Source organism: Rousettus aegyptiacus, unplaced genomic scaffold (assembly GCF_014176215.1).
Source record: "Rousettus aegyptiacus isolate mRouAeg1 unplaced genomic scaffold, mRouAeg1.p scaffold_m13_p_2, whole genome shotgun sequence".
Taxonomy (NCBI): Eukaryota; Metazoa; Chordata; class Mammalia; order Chiroptera; family Pteropodidae; genus Rousettus; species Rousettus aegyptiacus.
The window spans coordinates 148,781,376-148,797,860 of record NW_023416295.1 but is presented as its reverse complement, the minus strand read 5'-3'; the positions used below and the strand labels follow the sequence as shown (position 1 = coordinate 148,797,860).

Genomic DNA, 16,485 nt, shown 5'->3' with positions numbered 1-16,485 from the left:
TAGTAAAGTCTGGGTCACCAATGGCGCAAAGCTCAGAGGAAATGTGGAGGTAGGGAGGTGTGAAACAGGACATGGATCTCCCTTTTGGTGAATTTCTAATCTCATAAGAAAGATAACACATATATGAAACTATTTTTTAAAACAGAGAATATAACATTTAACATAAAAATCTAGAAAATATAGAATTCAGAGTTAGTATGAGCAACAGAAATAAAGCTTACGGGACTTCACATTATCTTCTAAGCACAGTAAGAACATTAACCAGAGTACTGGAAGAAAGCAGTTAGTGCTGCTTGACTTCAATCCATCATGAATAAGAAAGTGCCCTTTAGTGACACCGGAAACTGCTCATTGTTTAGATCAAGGGTCAAACTAAGAACTCTGTCTCCCCAAGGCTTCTGACTCCTCATATCCAAGTGTTAAGTCTTTGTGAAAGTCTAAAAACAGCCAAGTAAAAAATCCTAGGATAAGACATTTAGACAAATAGGGGTCATTTAATCATTTTAAAGTAAAATTTAATTCACATAAACATAAAGGCAAAGGGTGAAATGAAAAGTATTGATGAGGAGACAGCTGGTGATTTCTTTAATAAATTAGGTGAGACCTTAAAAGCAGGATATGGTGCAGTAAGAAGAGAAAAAAAAAAAATAAAATAATGTAAGACAGCTATTTTAGAAAAACATTATCTTAAAGACTTGAGTAATCAATGCCTACATCTAAGGCTGCAGGACAGGCTTAATTCCACTGCATGGATCTAATGCACCCTTGACTTAAATGGAAACCTATGCTGTTCTATTATACCAAAACTTCAGGACATTCAAGGACTTTGTCAAGAACACTAACTTGGAGATAGAAGCTCAAGCTTTGAGTTGCTAAATGCTTGGTGATGTTTGGTATGCAAAAGATTTTTCCGCTTCTGTAATTAAGAGTTTATTCTTCAGAGAGTGGGGAATCCTTGGATGTTTTGAGAAGGAAAGTGACATGATCAAAGTAGCTTTATAGGAAGATTAAATACAACAGTTAAGTGTAGAATAAATGAAGAGAAGAAATGGAAAGACTAGGACATGAAAAGTTATAATAAGAGAATAAAGATCTGTGGTGGCAGATGAGCTGGGGCAAAAAGACGGGATATTGATCTTGGTACACACTTGAATTTGAAAATCAAAGACAAGGGAGGGACCAGGGAAAAGAAACAGTATCATTTAATAAAATTTTAGCAAGTTGGAAAATCTCATTGTGATGAGGAAAGACGGAAGTGATGAGGGACAGAAGATAGATTCTGATTTTAACAACATCTTGGAACTCTACCTTCTAGATGCTAGAAGGAGAAAAACACCTACATGAAAGAATTAAAAGAATTATCTGGCCCTAAATGTCAGTAGTGCCAAGGCTGAAAAATCTCTGCTCATAAATATCACAGTAGATTAGTATATCTTCATGCCCAATCAATACATATAGCAAATTCATGTTTAAAGAAAATAAAAGTAGTATCAAATATTTATTGAATATTTCAGGCACTGTCCTCTACGTATTTTTTTAACCTTTTAAATACAATAAAATAGGTATCACCTTTATCCTCATTTAACAGGTTAGGAAACTGATCCATTGAAAAGTTAAGATACCTGCCAAAAGCCACATATCTAGCAAATTGGAGGGGCCAGATTGCAAATAATAAGTCCACTTCCCTAACCATGATTCTAACCACTAAGTTGGAATATACAATGATTGCAGGAATGGTAAAATCAGGCCCCACAGCAAATAAGAGAGAATTACCCAAAGCAAAAACATTTTACTCCCTTCATTCTTCTCACAAAATAAAATAAAATAAAAATAAAAATAAATCTCTCGAATATTAATAGCAACTTCTGTGTCACTGAAGAGTTCATCATAAAGAACATGATTTCAGAGTTCCTTCTCCTGGGAGAAGCTTTCAAGTGGGGGAAGGATCCTTCGCTCCATCTAAAGCAGCAATTTTGACGATCTTAGCATTTTGACATATGGTTGTGTCCAGATGTGTTTTACATAATTTGTGAGTAATAAAAAGAACCAAGTTTTCCTAATAATTTTACCATGTGAGTTAGAACTGAATAAAAGTTAGCATTATAATAATATATATCACAGTTTCTTACTTTCCAATATGCTTTTTTGAGTGCCAAAGACAGATGTAAAATTAAAGCTAATGAGGTTGGGGGTGGCACTGGATGTTTGTTCACATGTGAATATCAGTGATTCAGAGCATTAAATTATATTTGTTAAAAATTTTCAATTTCATAGAATGTAGTCAAAATAAGCCCTTAATCCCTCAAGTCTGATGTTTACATAATCTTCTTCAAATTATACATTTCTTATTTTATTAAATCGGAGATTTAGAGCCTTAGTAGCATTTACTCTCCATATGGTCGAGATTGCAAAGATTGAACCATTTCTCTGAAATATGGTAGTTTCCAAATTTTTGAAACATGGGACTTGTTTTTCAAATGATATATTAAGAAATAAAAATATTCATAATAAGAAAAGGTAAAAAAGGAGAAAAGTTCTGAAGCCAGAATTGTGGGGGCAGAGATTGGGGCATGCAGAGGTTAGAAATAATAGGAAGAGGAGGTCCAGAGACTCGCCCTTTGGAGTTGTTGCTTAGGTGACTTTTGGGGCTCCATAGAACACAATTTAAAAAGGATTACCCAATATATTTTAGGAAAATTATATAATAAAATTATTACAAGTAATCTTAAAAATTATATAAGTGTATTAAAGTTGTAGGCTTCATGTTTTCATTAAATTCTGCTTTAAAATGCAGTATTATATAATATACATATACATATCATTAAATACTACATCTAATTTTATGTGTTAAACTTGAGTTTTTTGATTTTCAAGTGGTATACAGTATCCTGAGGCACTTAATTACTGTCTCTGCTTGTGGTTTATATTCATCTTTTGACCATTTCTGTCAAAAACACAAATTTAGCTTTTACTGTAAAAAATAAATTATATTTAATGGGCTTTTAAATTAGTTCTTTGACACAACATTTAAGATGGACAGTTTAACTCTTTTAACTTACTCTGGGGTTATTTCAGAACAATAATGTATTTCTTTTGATTATTCTCTTATTTTCTTATAAATAGAGTGATGGTAATAAATCTTGATCCTGCCTTTGGTCCAGATATTTAGTAGCTATGTATTTGCTTTCTTTGATAGCAACATGCATTAATATTTATGACCGTTTTCCTTTGCAGCATCTCCCAGATGGCTCCACGCCCAGTGCACATGTTGAATTTTATCTTTTACCATATCCCAGTGAAGTCCGTAGGAGGAAAACAAAATCTGTTCCAAAATGTACCGACCCCACTTACAATGAAATTGTAAGTATGATCCATCTCTTATTTAGTCGCTTTGTATTTTTCTTACCATTTTCAGCTTAACAACCAAATATGGAAAATTTGCAGTAATTGGCAGCACTATTCCATAAAGGGAAGACATTCCCCAAAATAGCCACTGTGTGTGCTAACCACTGTTCTAGAAGCTATGGGAACTGGAAAATACAGATACTACTTTCAAAGTGCTTATGAACCAATTTTCAAATTGTGGCTGGCCTCCAGTAAAAGCCTCAGACTATGTGGCCCTTATTTCACATACTGCTATTATCCTTGACTTCATCTTATTTTCCTTAACCTTACTTTTCTCCACCTAGTTTTCCTTACCTAATAATCTTACCATAGTTTAACCTGTATATAAAAATACATTTATAAAATCACATTTGAAAAAACAAACAAGTACAAAATACAAATTAAATTAGTTAACATATATTAGATACAGATCTCTATTTCATTTGTATTATACAATTTGAATGTTCAACCTCCTACTACTAAGTCAAACCCTACATTTATTCTCTTGATTCCACCCTTTCTCATCGCTCTGTGCCTTGCTTAGTTGATTATTTGCTATTCTTAAGGCTGTCTCATCCACTGGATCTTTGACTTGGAAATCTTTATAAAACAAGACTCCTCAACTCAACATTTCTAAAGCATCCAATTTTTCTTTCTCTCCCTGTCATCTCCAAACTTTTAAAAAATTAACTCACAGTTCCTACATTCACCTCTTCACTTTCTTTTTACCCATAATTCTTTGTAATGTGGATTCTGACTTCAATTGATGCTACTTTGGAAACTGACATTAGTGCAATCCACCGACATTAATACAACCAGGAAAATGACATTAATACAATCCACTGACTTCACTGATTTCAAAAAAAGGGTACTCTTGTATATATGTGTGTGTGTATAGTCCTATAATATTGATTACACGTATAGATTTGTGTGATCGCAGCACAAGGTACAGAAAAGTTTTATTAGAAAAATTTCTGCTGCTATCCTACTAGATTTATACCATAGCCAGATATTTCCCTCCTTCTAATGCACCCTAAATACTGGCAACTACTCATCTGTTCTCCATCTCTATAATTTCGTCATTTCTGATGTCATATAAATGGACTCATTCAGTTTGTAACATTTTAAGATTTTTTTTTTACTCCTTAATTCCCTAAAGATCCACCCAGATAGCTGCTGTATCAATCGTTTATTCCTTTTCATTGCTGAGTAGTAGTCATGGTATGATAGTTTCTTTAAGTGTTCATCCATTAATAACATTATGGTTATTTCTGGTTGGAGGCTACTGCAAACAAAGCTGCTGTGAATATTGGCATATAGGTTTTTGTGTGAGCATAAGTTGTAACTGCACTAGCATTAATGTTCAAGAGTGTAATTATTGTTGTATATTGTAATGGCATATTTAGTTTTACAAGAAACTGCTATATTCTTTTTCTATACCATTCTATACTTCCCCAGCAATATATGAATGATCAAGTTTCTCTTCATCTTTGCCAGCATCTGGTGTTAACATTTTTTTTTTATTATAGTTTAGTAGCTATAGAGTGATATCTCACTGTGGTTTTAATTTTCATTTACATAATGACAAGTGATGCTGAACTTCTTTTCATGTGCTTATTTACTATCTGTATATCCTCTTGGGTGAAAATAAGTCTTTGCTTATTTTATTAAGGTTTTTAAATTTTATTTTATTATTAGTTTCAAGTATACAGTACATTGGTTAGACATTTATGTAGTTTATGAAATGATCCCCCTGATTATCTTCTCTCTGGCTCACCACATAGCCATTACATTACTGTTAGCTCTATTCCCTATGCCATGTTCCCCATTCCCATCTATCAACTACTAATTGGACTTCTTTAACCCTTCATTCCTTTCTCCCAGCCCAAACCTCTCCCCTCTGGCCATCACCAGATTGTTTTCCATATCTGTGAGACTGTTTTTGATTAGTTTGTTCTTTGTGTTTCTTAGATTCTGCATATAAGTGAAATCATATGGTATTTATCTTTGTCTTATTTCTCTCAACATAACTTCTAGGTCCGTCCATGTCATTGCAAATGGTAGGATTTCATTTTTTTTATGGCTAATATTAATTGTATATATGAATCATTACTTATCCAATGTCTGTTGAAGGGCATTTAAGTTGCTTCCATATCTTGGATATTGTAATTTGTGCTGTCATGAACATAGGGATGCATAGATCTTTACGAATTAGTGTTTTGCTTTTCTTTGGATAAATACCCAGAAGTGCAATTACTGGGTCAAAAGGTAGATCCATTTTTAACTTTTCGAGGAACATCCAGACTGTTTCCATAGTGGCTGTACTAATTTGCAATCCCACCAACAGTGTATGAGGGTTCCCTTTTCTCCACATCCTTGGCAACACAATAATCATTCTGACAGGTGTGAGGTGATATCTCATTGTGGTTTTAATTTGTATTTCTCTGATGATTAGTGACCTTGAATATCTTTTCATATGTCTATCAGCCATCTATATTTCCTCTTTGGAGAAATATCTATTGAGATCTTCTGCCTATTTTTTATTTTTATTTATATATATATATATTTTTTAGGCCTACAGCACCCAGTCTTCCTAGGTGGTCTCCCATCCAAGTACTAACCAGGCCTGACCCAGCTTAGCTTCTGAGATAAGATGGGATCAGGCATGTTCAGGGCAGCATGGCCGTAGCTGCCTATTTTTTAATTGGATTGGTTTTTTGTTGTTGAGTTATGTGAGTTCTTTATATATTTTGGATGTTAATCTTTGCTCATTTTTAATTGGATAGTTTGCATTTTACTGTTAAGTTTTGAGAATTCTTTATATAATACTAGTCCTTTATCTGATATTTGGTTTACAAATATTTCCCCCCATTTTGTAGCTTGTCTTTTCCTCCTTTTCATGATGCCTTTCACAGAGTAAAAATTTTTAATTTTGATGATATGTAATTTATCGATTTTTCTTTTTATGGATTGTGCATTTGGTATCAAGTCTAAGAACTGCTCACTGAGCACTATCTTAAAGATTTTCCCTTATATATTTCTAAATATTTTATGTTTTACATTTTATCAAGTATATTATCCATTTTTGAGTTAATTTTTTAATAGAGTAATAAGATTTAGATGGGGATCTGTTTGTTCATGTCTATGAATGATCATTATTTTAGTACCCTTTGTTAAAAAGGAATTCTTCTTCCACTGAATGTCTTTTGCACTTTTGTCAACATTTGTGTGCTCATGCCCTTTTAGTGTCCTATACTTGGCCATAATATCAAGTCACATCAGACTGTCACTCCTTGAATCGTCCCTAGTACTTCTATGATGAAGCTCATTCCATTGTTCACTCCCTCTGCCCGTCACTGCTGCCTTGAAGCTTACTTCAAATGTGGACTCTGTGAATGAATCACTCTCACCTCCTGGACTCTTACTCCACACTTATCATCTTTTACTTCGTCATATACACTTTTTTCTTACAGTTTACTGTAAACATCTTGAGGACTAGAAAAAAAATGATCTTTTTTAGTATCCTTAAAACTTAGTTACTTCTAAAAAGATTATACAATTAAATATTTGGGGTAGTTTTACAAGTGACACGTATGTGTCTATAAAATGTAAGACTATATATACATACATGTATATGCATATATGGGGGTGATACCTCTAATTTACTAAAGATATTTTGACATTTTATTGTATCTCATGATGTCAATAGCTAGAGATATACACCTCCCAACAATATCACTAGTTTCTGTCCTTTTTGAGTACAAGACCCCCCACTTCATTATCAAGAAACTTTTCAGACTCAATGATGCACTTCTGCTTTTGTAATGGAAGGAAGCTAATGACAAAAAACCACTAATGATTCAGGAGAGTTTAAATAAACTTGTTTTATTTATTTCAAGCTTTAGGTCTTATTATAAACAGTAGTATATATACACGCATAGTGATTATATGCTTGTTGTGTCCATAAATTTTCTGATCACTTGCAATACTTCTGGGTCCTCACACATTCAAGACCTACTGACTAAAAATCGGTGCAATAATTTCTTCATCAATCTATACTTATATCATAAATACATTCCATTTGTACTTTGAGCACATGTAAAATTTTTTAATAAACCATAGTCCATACATTGCAAACTCCAATTTTACACAGAATCCAAATATGCAGAAATGTGAATATGTGGATAAGTAACTCTTTTAATAGTAACAATCATCATATAAATGAGTTTGGCAAGGAAGATGGTTGAATTTAGAAAGCTATGAAGGAAAAAAATGCCATATTTTAATTTTTCTCCCAATCTTCTCTGTGTATCAGTATGAGAATTTATTTTTTAAGAAATACAAAAGAAGAAGTAACATACATCAGTTTTAACTCTGGCTTTACTCTCTTGACCTCAGCTGTGATGTAAACCCTCATCTCTTTGCCAAATCCCTCGATTATTTCTGGGCATCCTCAGCAATGCTTTTAATGTGTTTTCTGGGAAGCCCTGTAAGTTATCACATGGCATCTCCTTGTTTTTATCTCTCCCCCACTTTGCTTCCTGAATACTACTACACTGGCTTCTCACCACGGCTGGAATTTCTCAAACTGCCAAAGCCATGCATTGTCCTGGGAGGTGGGAGAGAATGACCCTGCCCTCTTTTTTATATAAATCTCCTAGAGGAATACAAGGGATTATTACACCGCATCACCAACATCTTAGAAAGCTCTTCATGGAAACAGTTCTTTCCATTTCTATTCATAACTCTTTCCTCCCTAATACCCAGATCTGAGAAAGGCTGAGTGAAGAATATTGCCAAGTGTCCCTTTAGTGTCCAGCCTTCATATACTAAAGCTTTCATGCAGAGCCAAGCTTGTCTACTTGACACTTCCCAGAGTTAAGTCTCAACAGGCTTTGCCAGCAGTCTCCCTGAAAACCCCCATCATACACAAATCCCAATGGTAGACATGACTGAGCTCAAGGTGGAGCAGGGCTGGTGATAAGGGTGCTCAGAACTGCAATGCAGCTTTTTTTTTTTTTAATCATTCAATAGAAATACAGATTCTATCTTATAACAGAATTATCTTATTATAGTCAATGTATTTTTTATATTACATTCCTTTCTTAGATATTATCCTAGTACAAAGCATAAAGGAGAAATTAGAAAGGACAGAACAGGAACATTCTATGTATTTAAAATATCTTCCAGAATGTGTATGATAATCTAGCATAATGCTAAATATATGGTATACTCAATAAGCAACAACTATTGTTATCCATATGGTCCTCTCCTTTGATATTTAGAGCATGATGAAAATTCAACTTGTAGATAAAGACCTTGAGGCCTTGAGATCAAACATTTTGACCAGGGCCACATAACTAGATTCAGGTCCAAAACTGCATGATTCCAAAGCCCGCATTGACCCCACTAAACTATACTGTTATCCCTCCTTCTCTCTACCCGCAGAGTTCTGTTCTCAATTGTTTTGAATGCTTCTTTTCATCATCTTGCCTCCTCACCCCTCTTCCCACTGGCACTAGATACACTTAGGTTTCCATATTATTGTTCTTCCATTGTAATCATTAAAATATACTTTAGAATTATTTACTAGATCTTGATGTCAAATATCACAAAGTGCTTATATATGTTAATAGACATTACTTTAAACAACCTTTTTCTACTTTATGTAATAATTTTGAATTAAAAATTCAATATTTGTCAGGAGGCAATAAAGACTTGGCTCATGCCTATGGGTAAAAAGTAGGATAAAGTGAAATCAAAATAACTGCGTTTTTGGTCTGTTTATGTGAAGGCAGAACATATTAAATCATTTGGTGAAAAAGTCTCAAAGAATAAAATCATTTTTGTACTTCTCTAGCATTACCCACTAATTACTTATTGCACAGTAAGAAAAAGAATGCTATTTATTAACACTGCAGATGCAGCTGAGAAATTAATAGATGTATGTCATCTATGATGTGCAGTGATTACATGCTTATAAAATTTCAGTCACTTTTAAGAAAATTACTTTTGCATAATGAAACACAAGGAAAAATATCCATAAAGTAATATAAACTTTGGAGTTCAAATGTTTGTTATTTTACCCAGAAAAGCAATTAATTCCTTGGGGCATTTCTTGAGAATTTCAGCTTGCTAAATACCTGGGAGACTCAAGTCTGTCTCAATGTTTTCTCCAGGCAACTAATGCAAAATACCAAGAAACAACTGTTTTTTTGTGTGTGTATTTGATGGATTTTTTTCAGCTATAATTTATTAGTGTTTAATATGTACCAGACTTTGTAGTAAGGTTTGTATTCATTATCTCATTTATTTTTCCTCATAATGATAAAAGGTAAATATTATCATCACCATTATGCAAATGAGAAAACATATAATTGACAACAGATTCATGTAAATGTGAACTATGGATACGTTTCTTTTAAAGTTCATCTTTAGGGCTTATTGATGTGATTCACAGAATTCTTAAGCCAGACTTTCCCAATGGCCTGATGCTTAGAATTATTCAATCTTTCTACTTCACATACAGTAACATTTTGAAGGCTCCTTTATCTGTTTCTCTGTAAAATAGGAGATAGGTTCATCTGCTAAAAGTCTTGTGGAAAGAAAATGAGGAGCAGTTTAGACAGTTCAAAAGAGCCACCATAGAGAAACAGAAAAGGAGTTTACACTGAAGTCCTGGAAAGATAAGAGCCCGGGAGGAGGGAGTCTACGCTGGGCATCCTGTGCAGTGAAAGACGACAAATTACAGTAGTAGAATTTTGAGACTTTTAAGGCTACCTTTAAAATCCTTTATTATCCCAGAGAAGCTCAACAGATGAAATGGAATTATTTGAATATGAATAAGCAGTCCTAGAAACTGAAAAGATAATCTCCTGTCTGGAATGTGAGTACAATTCTAGAAGAGGAGGTAGCCAGAAGTGTCGCATAAGGCAGGGTAAACTTGGTAAACATATTATATTGGATCTCACATCCTTGACTATTATATACTTGATAAGTGAATTATTGTTCAGAGCAGCTAATAGATCTTGAATGGAATTTAATCGATAACTTAATGGGTGCATAATTGTTAGGCAAGTTCCCATGTGACGGATCAGAAGATACTTCCATACACACTGAGGAGGCCTTCTAACCGACTCAGAGGGCTTCCGCCTAAGTTGTTTCCTCTGCTTCCTTTTTGGCACATGTAGAGAATGCTTTCTATCTTGTGACTCGTTTATAGAAAGCAAGCAAGTTTGAAGGGGCATATTAAACTCCTTTTCTAACTGTGTTCTAAGGAGTTTTCCTGGAAACTATGCTGAATTTACACACAGCTCCCCTCTTTTCACAATGAATAACTTATTTCTTGATAGTACAATACTTTTAAAGTTTCTTTCTCACTGCAGGCTCCTGGTGGTAATGCCTATACCTTCCTGCATATTATAAAATACAGTTAAACGTATCCCTTAAAAAAAAAAAGTTACATGACTATAAGTGAAAAAAATAAAGACACAAAACTGAACGTACAACATAATTACAGCTCAGACTTAACAAGTGATTACATGTAGAAAACAAAAAGAACAGCAAAATGTTAACTGTAATTATCTCCCAATGTTAGAAATATAGATATTTCTTTTTTGTTCTTTTTTGTTTCATCCATATTTTAGTTAATCAGCACGTATTTTCATAATTAAAAATTAAGCCGTTTTAAACAAAATAACCATAGGGTGGCTTCTTCACATGTAGGAAAAAAAAATGTTGTACTGCATTAAAATAATGTGAGGAAACCATGGAAATTGTTCTGCTTTCATCATTATCCTTGAACAAAGAAAGTGTTCAAGTTCCCATGTTGCTCAGTAAATTCAAGGACAGTTAAAAGGCGAAGTGTATTTAAATTTCTTCCTAGAGAATAATTTACAGTCTTAAATTTGAAATGGGCAGTTATTAATGAAATCAGAATAAATTTTAAGCTTCTTAGAAAAATATTGTCATTAAATTTCGTTATGTTAGTGGAACCTTTAGCTTCTCAGAATGAGTTAAAAGTGAAGGATTTGAATATTAATCTAGCCATTCCAAGGAACAAGATATTAGTAGCTAAATATTTTTATTACAAGCAATATTTTTCAAAAGATTCATTTAGCATATCTGATTTATATTTTCATTATTTCTCTCTCTTTTTAGGTGGTATATGATGAAGTCACAGAGCTCCAAGGACATGTCTTAATGTTAATTGTGAAGAGTAAAAACACATTTGTGGGAGCAATTAACATCCAACTTTGTAGTGTCCCGCTCAATGAAGAAAAATGGTACCCACTAGGAAACAGTATAATTTGACCCCTGCTATGAACATATGCATTATTCATTAACTACTTGTATTTTTTCCACTCCTGGGCTTCTTTATCACATGAGCAGGACATCTTTGTTATCAAAGATAGTGTAGTATATTAAGGACACAAGAAAAAGAAACCAGAATCAGTCTTTTACAGTTACTTATTCTCTATCTGTATTTCTTATAGTCCTTTCTCCTCAAGTGGAATGATGATTGTGTAAAATAATAAAAGGACATTTAATTTAAACACATCTTCTAAATCAAGCATATGTTCATGTTTTGTTTTAATTGTGTGCCTCTAGATAAAAGCAATGTTTTTAATGAATTTTCTAAGGAACATAGGCAAATAACTCTCATCAATTAATCCAAGACTTAAGTATATCAGTAACAGATTTTTTTTTTTAGATTTGAATGAAATCTATATACCTGCATGACTACTTATAATCCTATACATTGAGGAGAGTGGTAAACTCCAACAAAATGATATATTACTTTATATCAGAAAAACAAAACATTGATGCCTGAAATTCTTAAATTTAATTTTAGAAGAAACTTCTCTGTAGTTTTTTATTCTCTTTAACACCAATCGATTCATCATCACTGTATTTCACCTATCCAGAGGCATGAGTCACATTTTAAACTTTATTATCCCCTAACTTCAAGATCTCAAACTCTGAAACTCAACTCTTTGATCAAACCTCTTTACATTGTACATCAAGTATTTTCCTTATTTCTGAACCTACCTTTATACTCATAATGACCCAAGTAAACAATCCTACAGATGTCCATCTGCAAAACAGGTACAATTCAAGGCACTATGCTACATTATTTAAGATAACTAAATAGGATTTTTTAAAATCTCTGTCATTTAAATTACGGAAAAAAAAATTTACACTCTTGCTTTATTCAATGTTTTAGTGTGTTTGAATTTAACCATATAGGCTCTTTGATATGGTCATCTACATAACTATATAAACATGTAAAGTCTGTACACTTACTCATTGAAAATATTTGAATGCCTGCTATGGGCTGATATGGTCCCATTGAAAAGTATGATCATAGAAGTCAACTAAGCCATTAATACTGCTGGGCACTAATTTTGTATTTCTAGTCAATTCACTTTCTCTTTCTGCTGGTCAATGATTATACACCCTTCTCTCTGCTGAAAAGCCAGTACCTCCTCCCCTAATCCCCATTCTCAGCTCATGACTTTGTTTTCTGTTTCACTTGAAACTAGAATCAGTCCAAAGAAGAGCTCCACAGATTCCACTATCACATCTACCCACCTAGCAAATTCTATGTTCCATCTTCCCACTTATTACCATAGAAACACTATCCATGCTCTTACCCAAAACCATCTCTCAACTTGTACATTGAATTCCAGACCCTCTTAGCTACTCACAAACATTATTGGAATTCCCTTCTCTTCTCTACTGGATAATTTTCTTCAGCATACAGCCATCTTTCATGATTACATATTATAATCAGTATATGAAACTTCTCCTTATCCCACTACCCCTTCAAATACTGACACATTGCCCTGCTTCTCCTCTTTGCAGCAGAACTCTTCAAAAGTGGTTGTCTCTATTCTGTCTCCGGTTTTGCTTCTCAAATTTTCTCTCAGACCCATTCCAAGGAGATGTTTGCCCTCAACACTTCAATGAAACTACTTTTGTCAGGGTCTCTACTGATGTCCAGGTAGCTAAATGCTAATCTGACCCTACTTATCAGCAGTATTTGACACAATCAGAAACTCTCTTCCTCAATGCATGGTCTTCCAGGACACCACACCCTTCTATGACACTGGCCCCTCTTTCTCAGTCTTCTCTGCAGGAGCATCCTCTTCTCCACAGTCTCCAATGCTGGAGCGTCCCTGGACTCACTCCGTGTTCCTCTTCTTCATCAACCTTCACCCCTTAAAGACCTCACGTAGTCACACGGGATTTCAGTATCATCTGTATGCTGGTGATTTCCAGCTTTATAACTCCAGCCCAGAAACCTTCCAAAGTTTAGAGTTCCATACCCAACTGCCAACTAGCTACCCCCCTTGAATACCTACTATTTCAAAACTCAGCATGTTTAAAACTAACCCCCCAAAACTGTTTTAAATAGCAAAAAACTTGATGTCATCTTTGATCCACTCCCCCACACCCATTCAGTATATTCAATCCATCAAGAATTCTTGTTGGTTCCACCTTCAAAATATATCCCAAGTCCAACCAGGCATCACTGTCCATTGCTACCTCTCTGGTCCAAGGTACTACTATCATCTTTGTCCCAGATTACAATTCCCTTCTTCTAAACAGTCTCCTTGTTTCTGTGCTTACCCTGCCCCACTCAGAGTCTATTTTCAACACAGCAACTGGAACAATCATGTCACTCTTCTGCTCAAAACTCTGCAGGAGCTTCTAATCGGAGTAAAAGCCCAAGGCTTCAAAAAAAACTTAAAATGTCCTATGTGATCTGGCTTCCCAATGGCTATTTCTCTGCTTTTAACTCCCATTATATCCTCCTGTGTTCATAACACCTAAGGAACACTGGCTTCTTTTCATTCCCTGGGCACTCTAGGCACACTTCACCCTTGGAATCTTCATCAGATGGCCTCTTCTATCAAAAAAAAAAAAAAAAGTGCTTTTGTCCCATATATCCACTTGCCTTTCTCACCTCTTTCAAGTCTTGATCAAATGTTTCCATCTCCGTCAGGCTTACCCTGACCACTCTATATAATACTGTAACCTTCCCTGTCCCCAGATACACACCAGATCCTTCTCACTCTGCTCTACCATTTTTTCTTATGCACTTATCAAGTTTGAATATTCTATACAATTTATTTATTTATTTGGTTTATTATTTAAGCTTTGTCTCTTTGCATTATACAATAAACCCCAAGACTACAGTTTTGTTCACTGACAGTACAGCCTCAGCTCTAGGGAAAAGAAGTCCTCACCAAAAAGGACCCTGCCTTCTCCAGTTGTGACTCATAGCCACATCTAGAACCCTCATTCTAGACCATAGTCTAGGTACCTAGGACCCCAGAATTCCTTGCCTCAACAGCCTTTTCAGGCCTCTTCGAGGGGTCCATTCACCTGAAATCACACTGTACCACCAGTGTGAACAATGCCTAGGCACCAGTGGTGGCTGAGGGAAAACTGCTTGCAGAGTATATGAATACTGGCATATGCCAACAAGAATATCCACAAATGTGCATGAGGGCACTCACAGTGCATTAGAGAGTCTAGGGCAAAAAGAAAAAGTAGGGCATAGAGAAGGACAGAATAGGAGCTAGCCCTGCTGAAGCTACCATAATCTAACATGGAGCTCCAAGAATTCCAAATGAAAACCTCTCCTTCCTTATAGTTAATAATATTGTGACAACTATGAATAGTGCCAGGTGGGCACTAGGCTAATAGGGGGCAGGGTGGAATCACTTTGTAAATTATATAAATGTCTAACCACTATGCTATACACCTGAAACTAACACAAAACAATACTGAATGTCAACTATAATTGGGGAAAGACAAAAAAACCTGTCCTTCCAGGTGTTTTTAAAGGTATACCTGTCAAAATAAGAGGATAGAACATATTGTATTTAACAACTTGTTAGTTTCATTTATAACTTTTAAAATTACGTAGATGTGGATGTTATGGATTAAGTTATTTCCCCTCAAAATTCAAATACTGAAGTCCTAACCCCCAGTAATCTCAGAATGTGACTTATTTGAAATAGGATCACTGAAGATGTAATTAGTGAAGATAAGGTCATATTGAAGGAGCCCCTAATTCATGATGACTGATGTCCTTTTAAAAAGGGGAAGTTTGAACACTGACTCTCAGACAGAGAAAATACCATGCAAACCTTGGGCAGAGATTGGGGTGATGTTTCCACAAGCCAAGGAACACCAAAGATTGGCACCAAATAGCCCAAGCTAAGAGAGAGGTATGTAACAGATTATTCCTCACGGCCTTCAAAAGGAACTGTCCTTGACAATCCTTTGAACTTGAACATCTGGTCTCTAGAACAGTGAGACAAAAAAAATTTCTGTTAAGTCACTCAGTCTGTGGTACTTGGTTACAGCAGCCCTAACTAATACATTAGGTCTTCTCTTGTTTACTTGTTCAAGCCCCACAAAAATATGGCATAGTTGATGCTCAATAAATATTTGTGAATTAATGTCTAAATAAATAATTGAATGACACACCACTGAACAAGAAATACAGGTCCCTGATCTTAACTCTCATTTATATAATGTTTTAAAGATCCTTTAGTCTTTTTATAGCTATATTTTGTTTACTGCCTACAAGAAGTCTAATGAGGTGAAAAAAGGAGGGATTATTATGTCATTAGTGGTAATATTCAAATGTTTCAGAGCTGCACAATTTTTCTCTTCAAATGACATGTTAAGTGGAATATATATATATATATGTACATATGTACTTCTATGTGTGTATATATACATACATATATACAGAGAGAGAGAGAGAGAGAGAGAGCGCAAGTGAGCACAGGCAGGTGGGTGGAGCATGTTTAAGTTAAGTGGCTATAAGGTACTTGAAGAATTGAACAACTGGCCACCTCCACAACTCCCCCACCTTCCATTTTATCTTCAAAACCCTTAAGAAACTTCCACAGAAAAGTAAAACATCTCAAAAAACACAAAGTAAAAGAAACAGAGGATCACAGATACAACATGGCAACCCATATCATCCAAGTCCCACTGCCAGCAAATATATTGCAAGGTCAGGACTTGGTCCCCAGAGGAAATGGATTATTGAGGAGGCACCACTGTTTATAT

At 34.7% G+C, this 16,485-nt stretch overlaps 1 protein-coding gene and 1 pseudogene across 1 annotated transcript in view; one reads left to right on the top strand and one right to left on the bottom strand.

Annotated features, from left to right (window-relative positions):
- Positions 1-11,988, top strand: part of PIK3C2G (phosphatidylinositol-4-phosphate 3-kinase catalytic subunit type 2 gamma) — a 270,689-nt gene extending 258,701 nt beyond the window's left edge. The window contains exons 34-35 of the mRNA XM_016124109.2: positions 3,235-3,360; positions 11,545-11,988. Of these exons, the coding sequence (XP_015979595.2) occupies positions 3,235-3,360; positions 11,545-11,697 (279 nt within the window). The 3' untranslated portion in view covers positions 11,698-11,988. The remainder of the gene's footprint in view (positions 1-3,234; positions 3,361-11,544) is intronic.
- On the bottom strand, positions 5,957-6,075 carry LOC118614396 (annotated as a pseudogene).
- Positions 11,989-16,485: the final 4,497 nt, after the last annotated feature.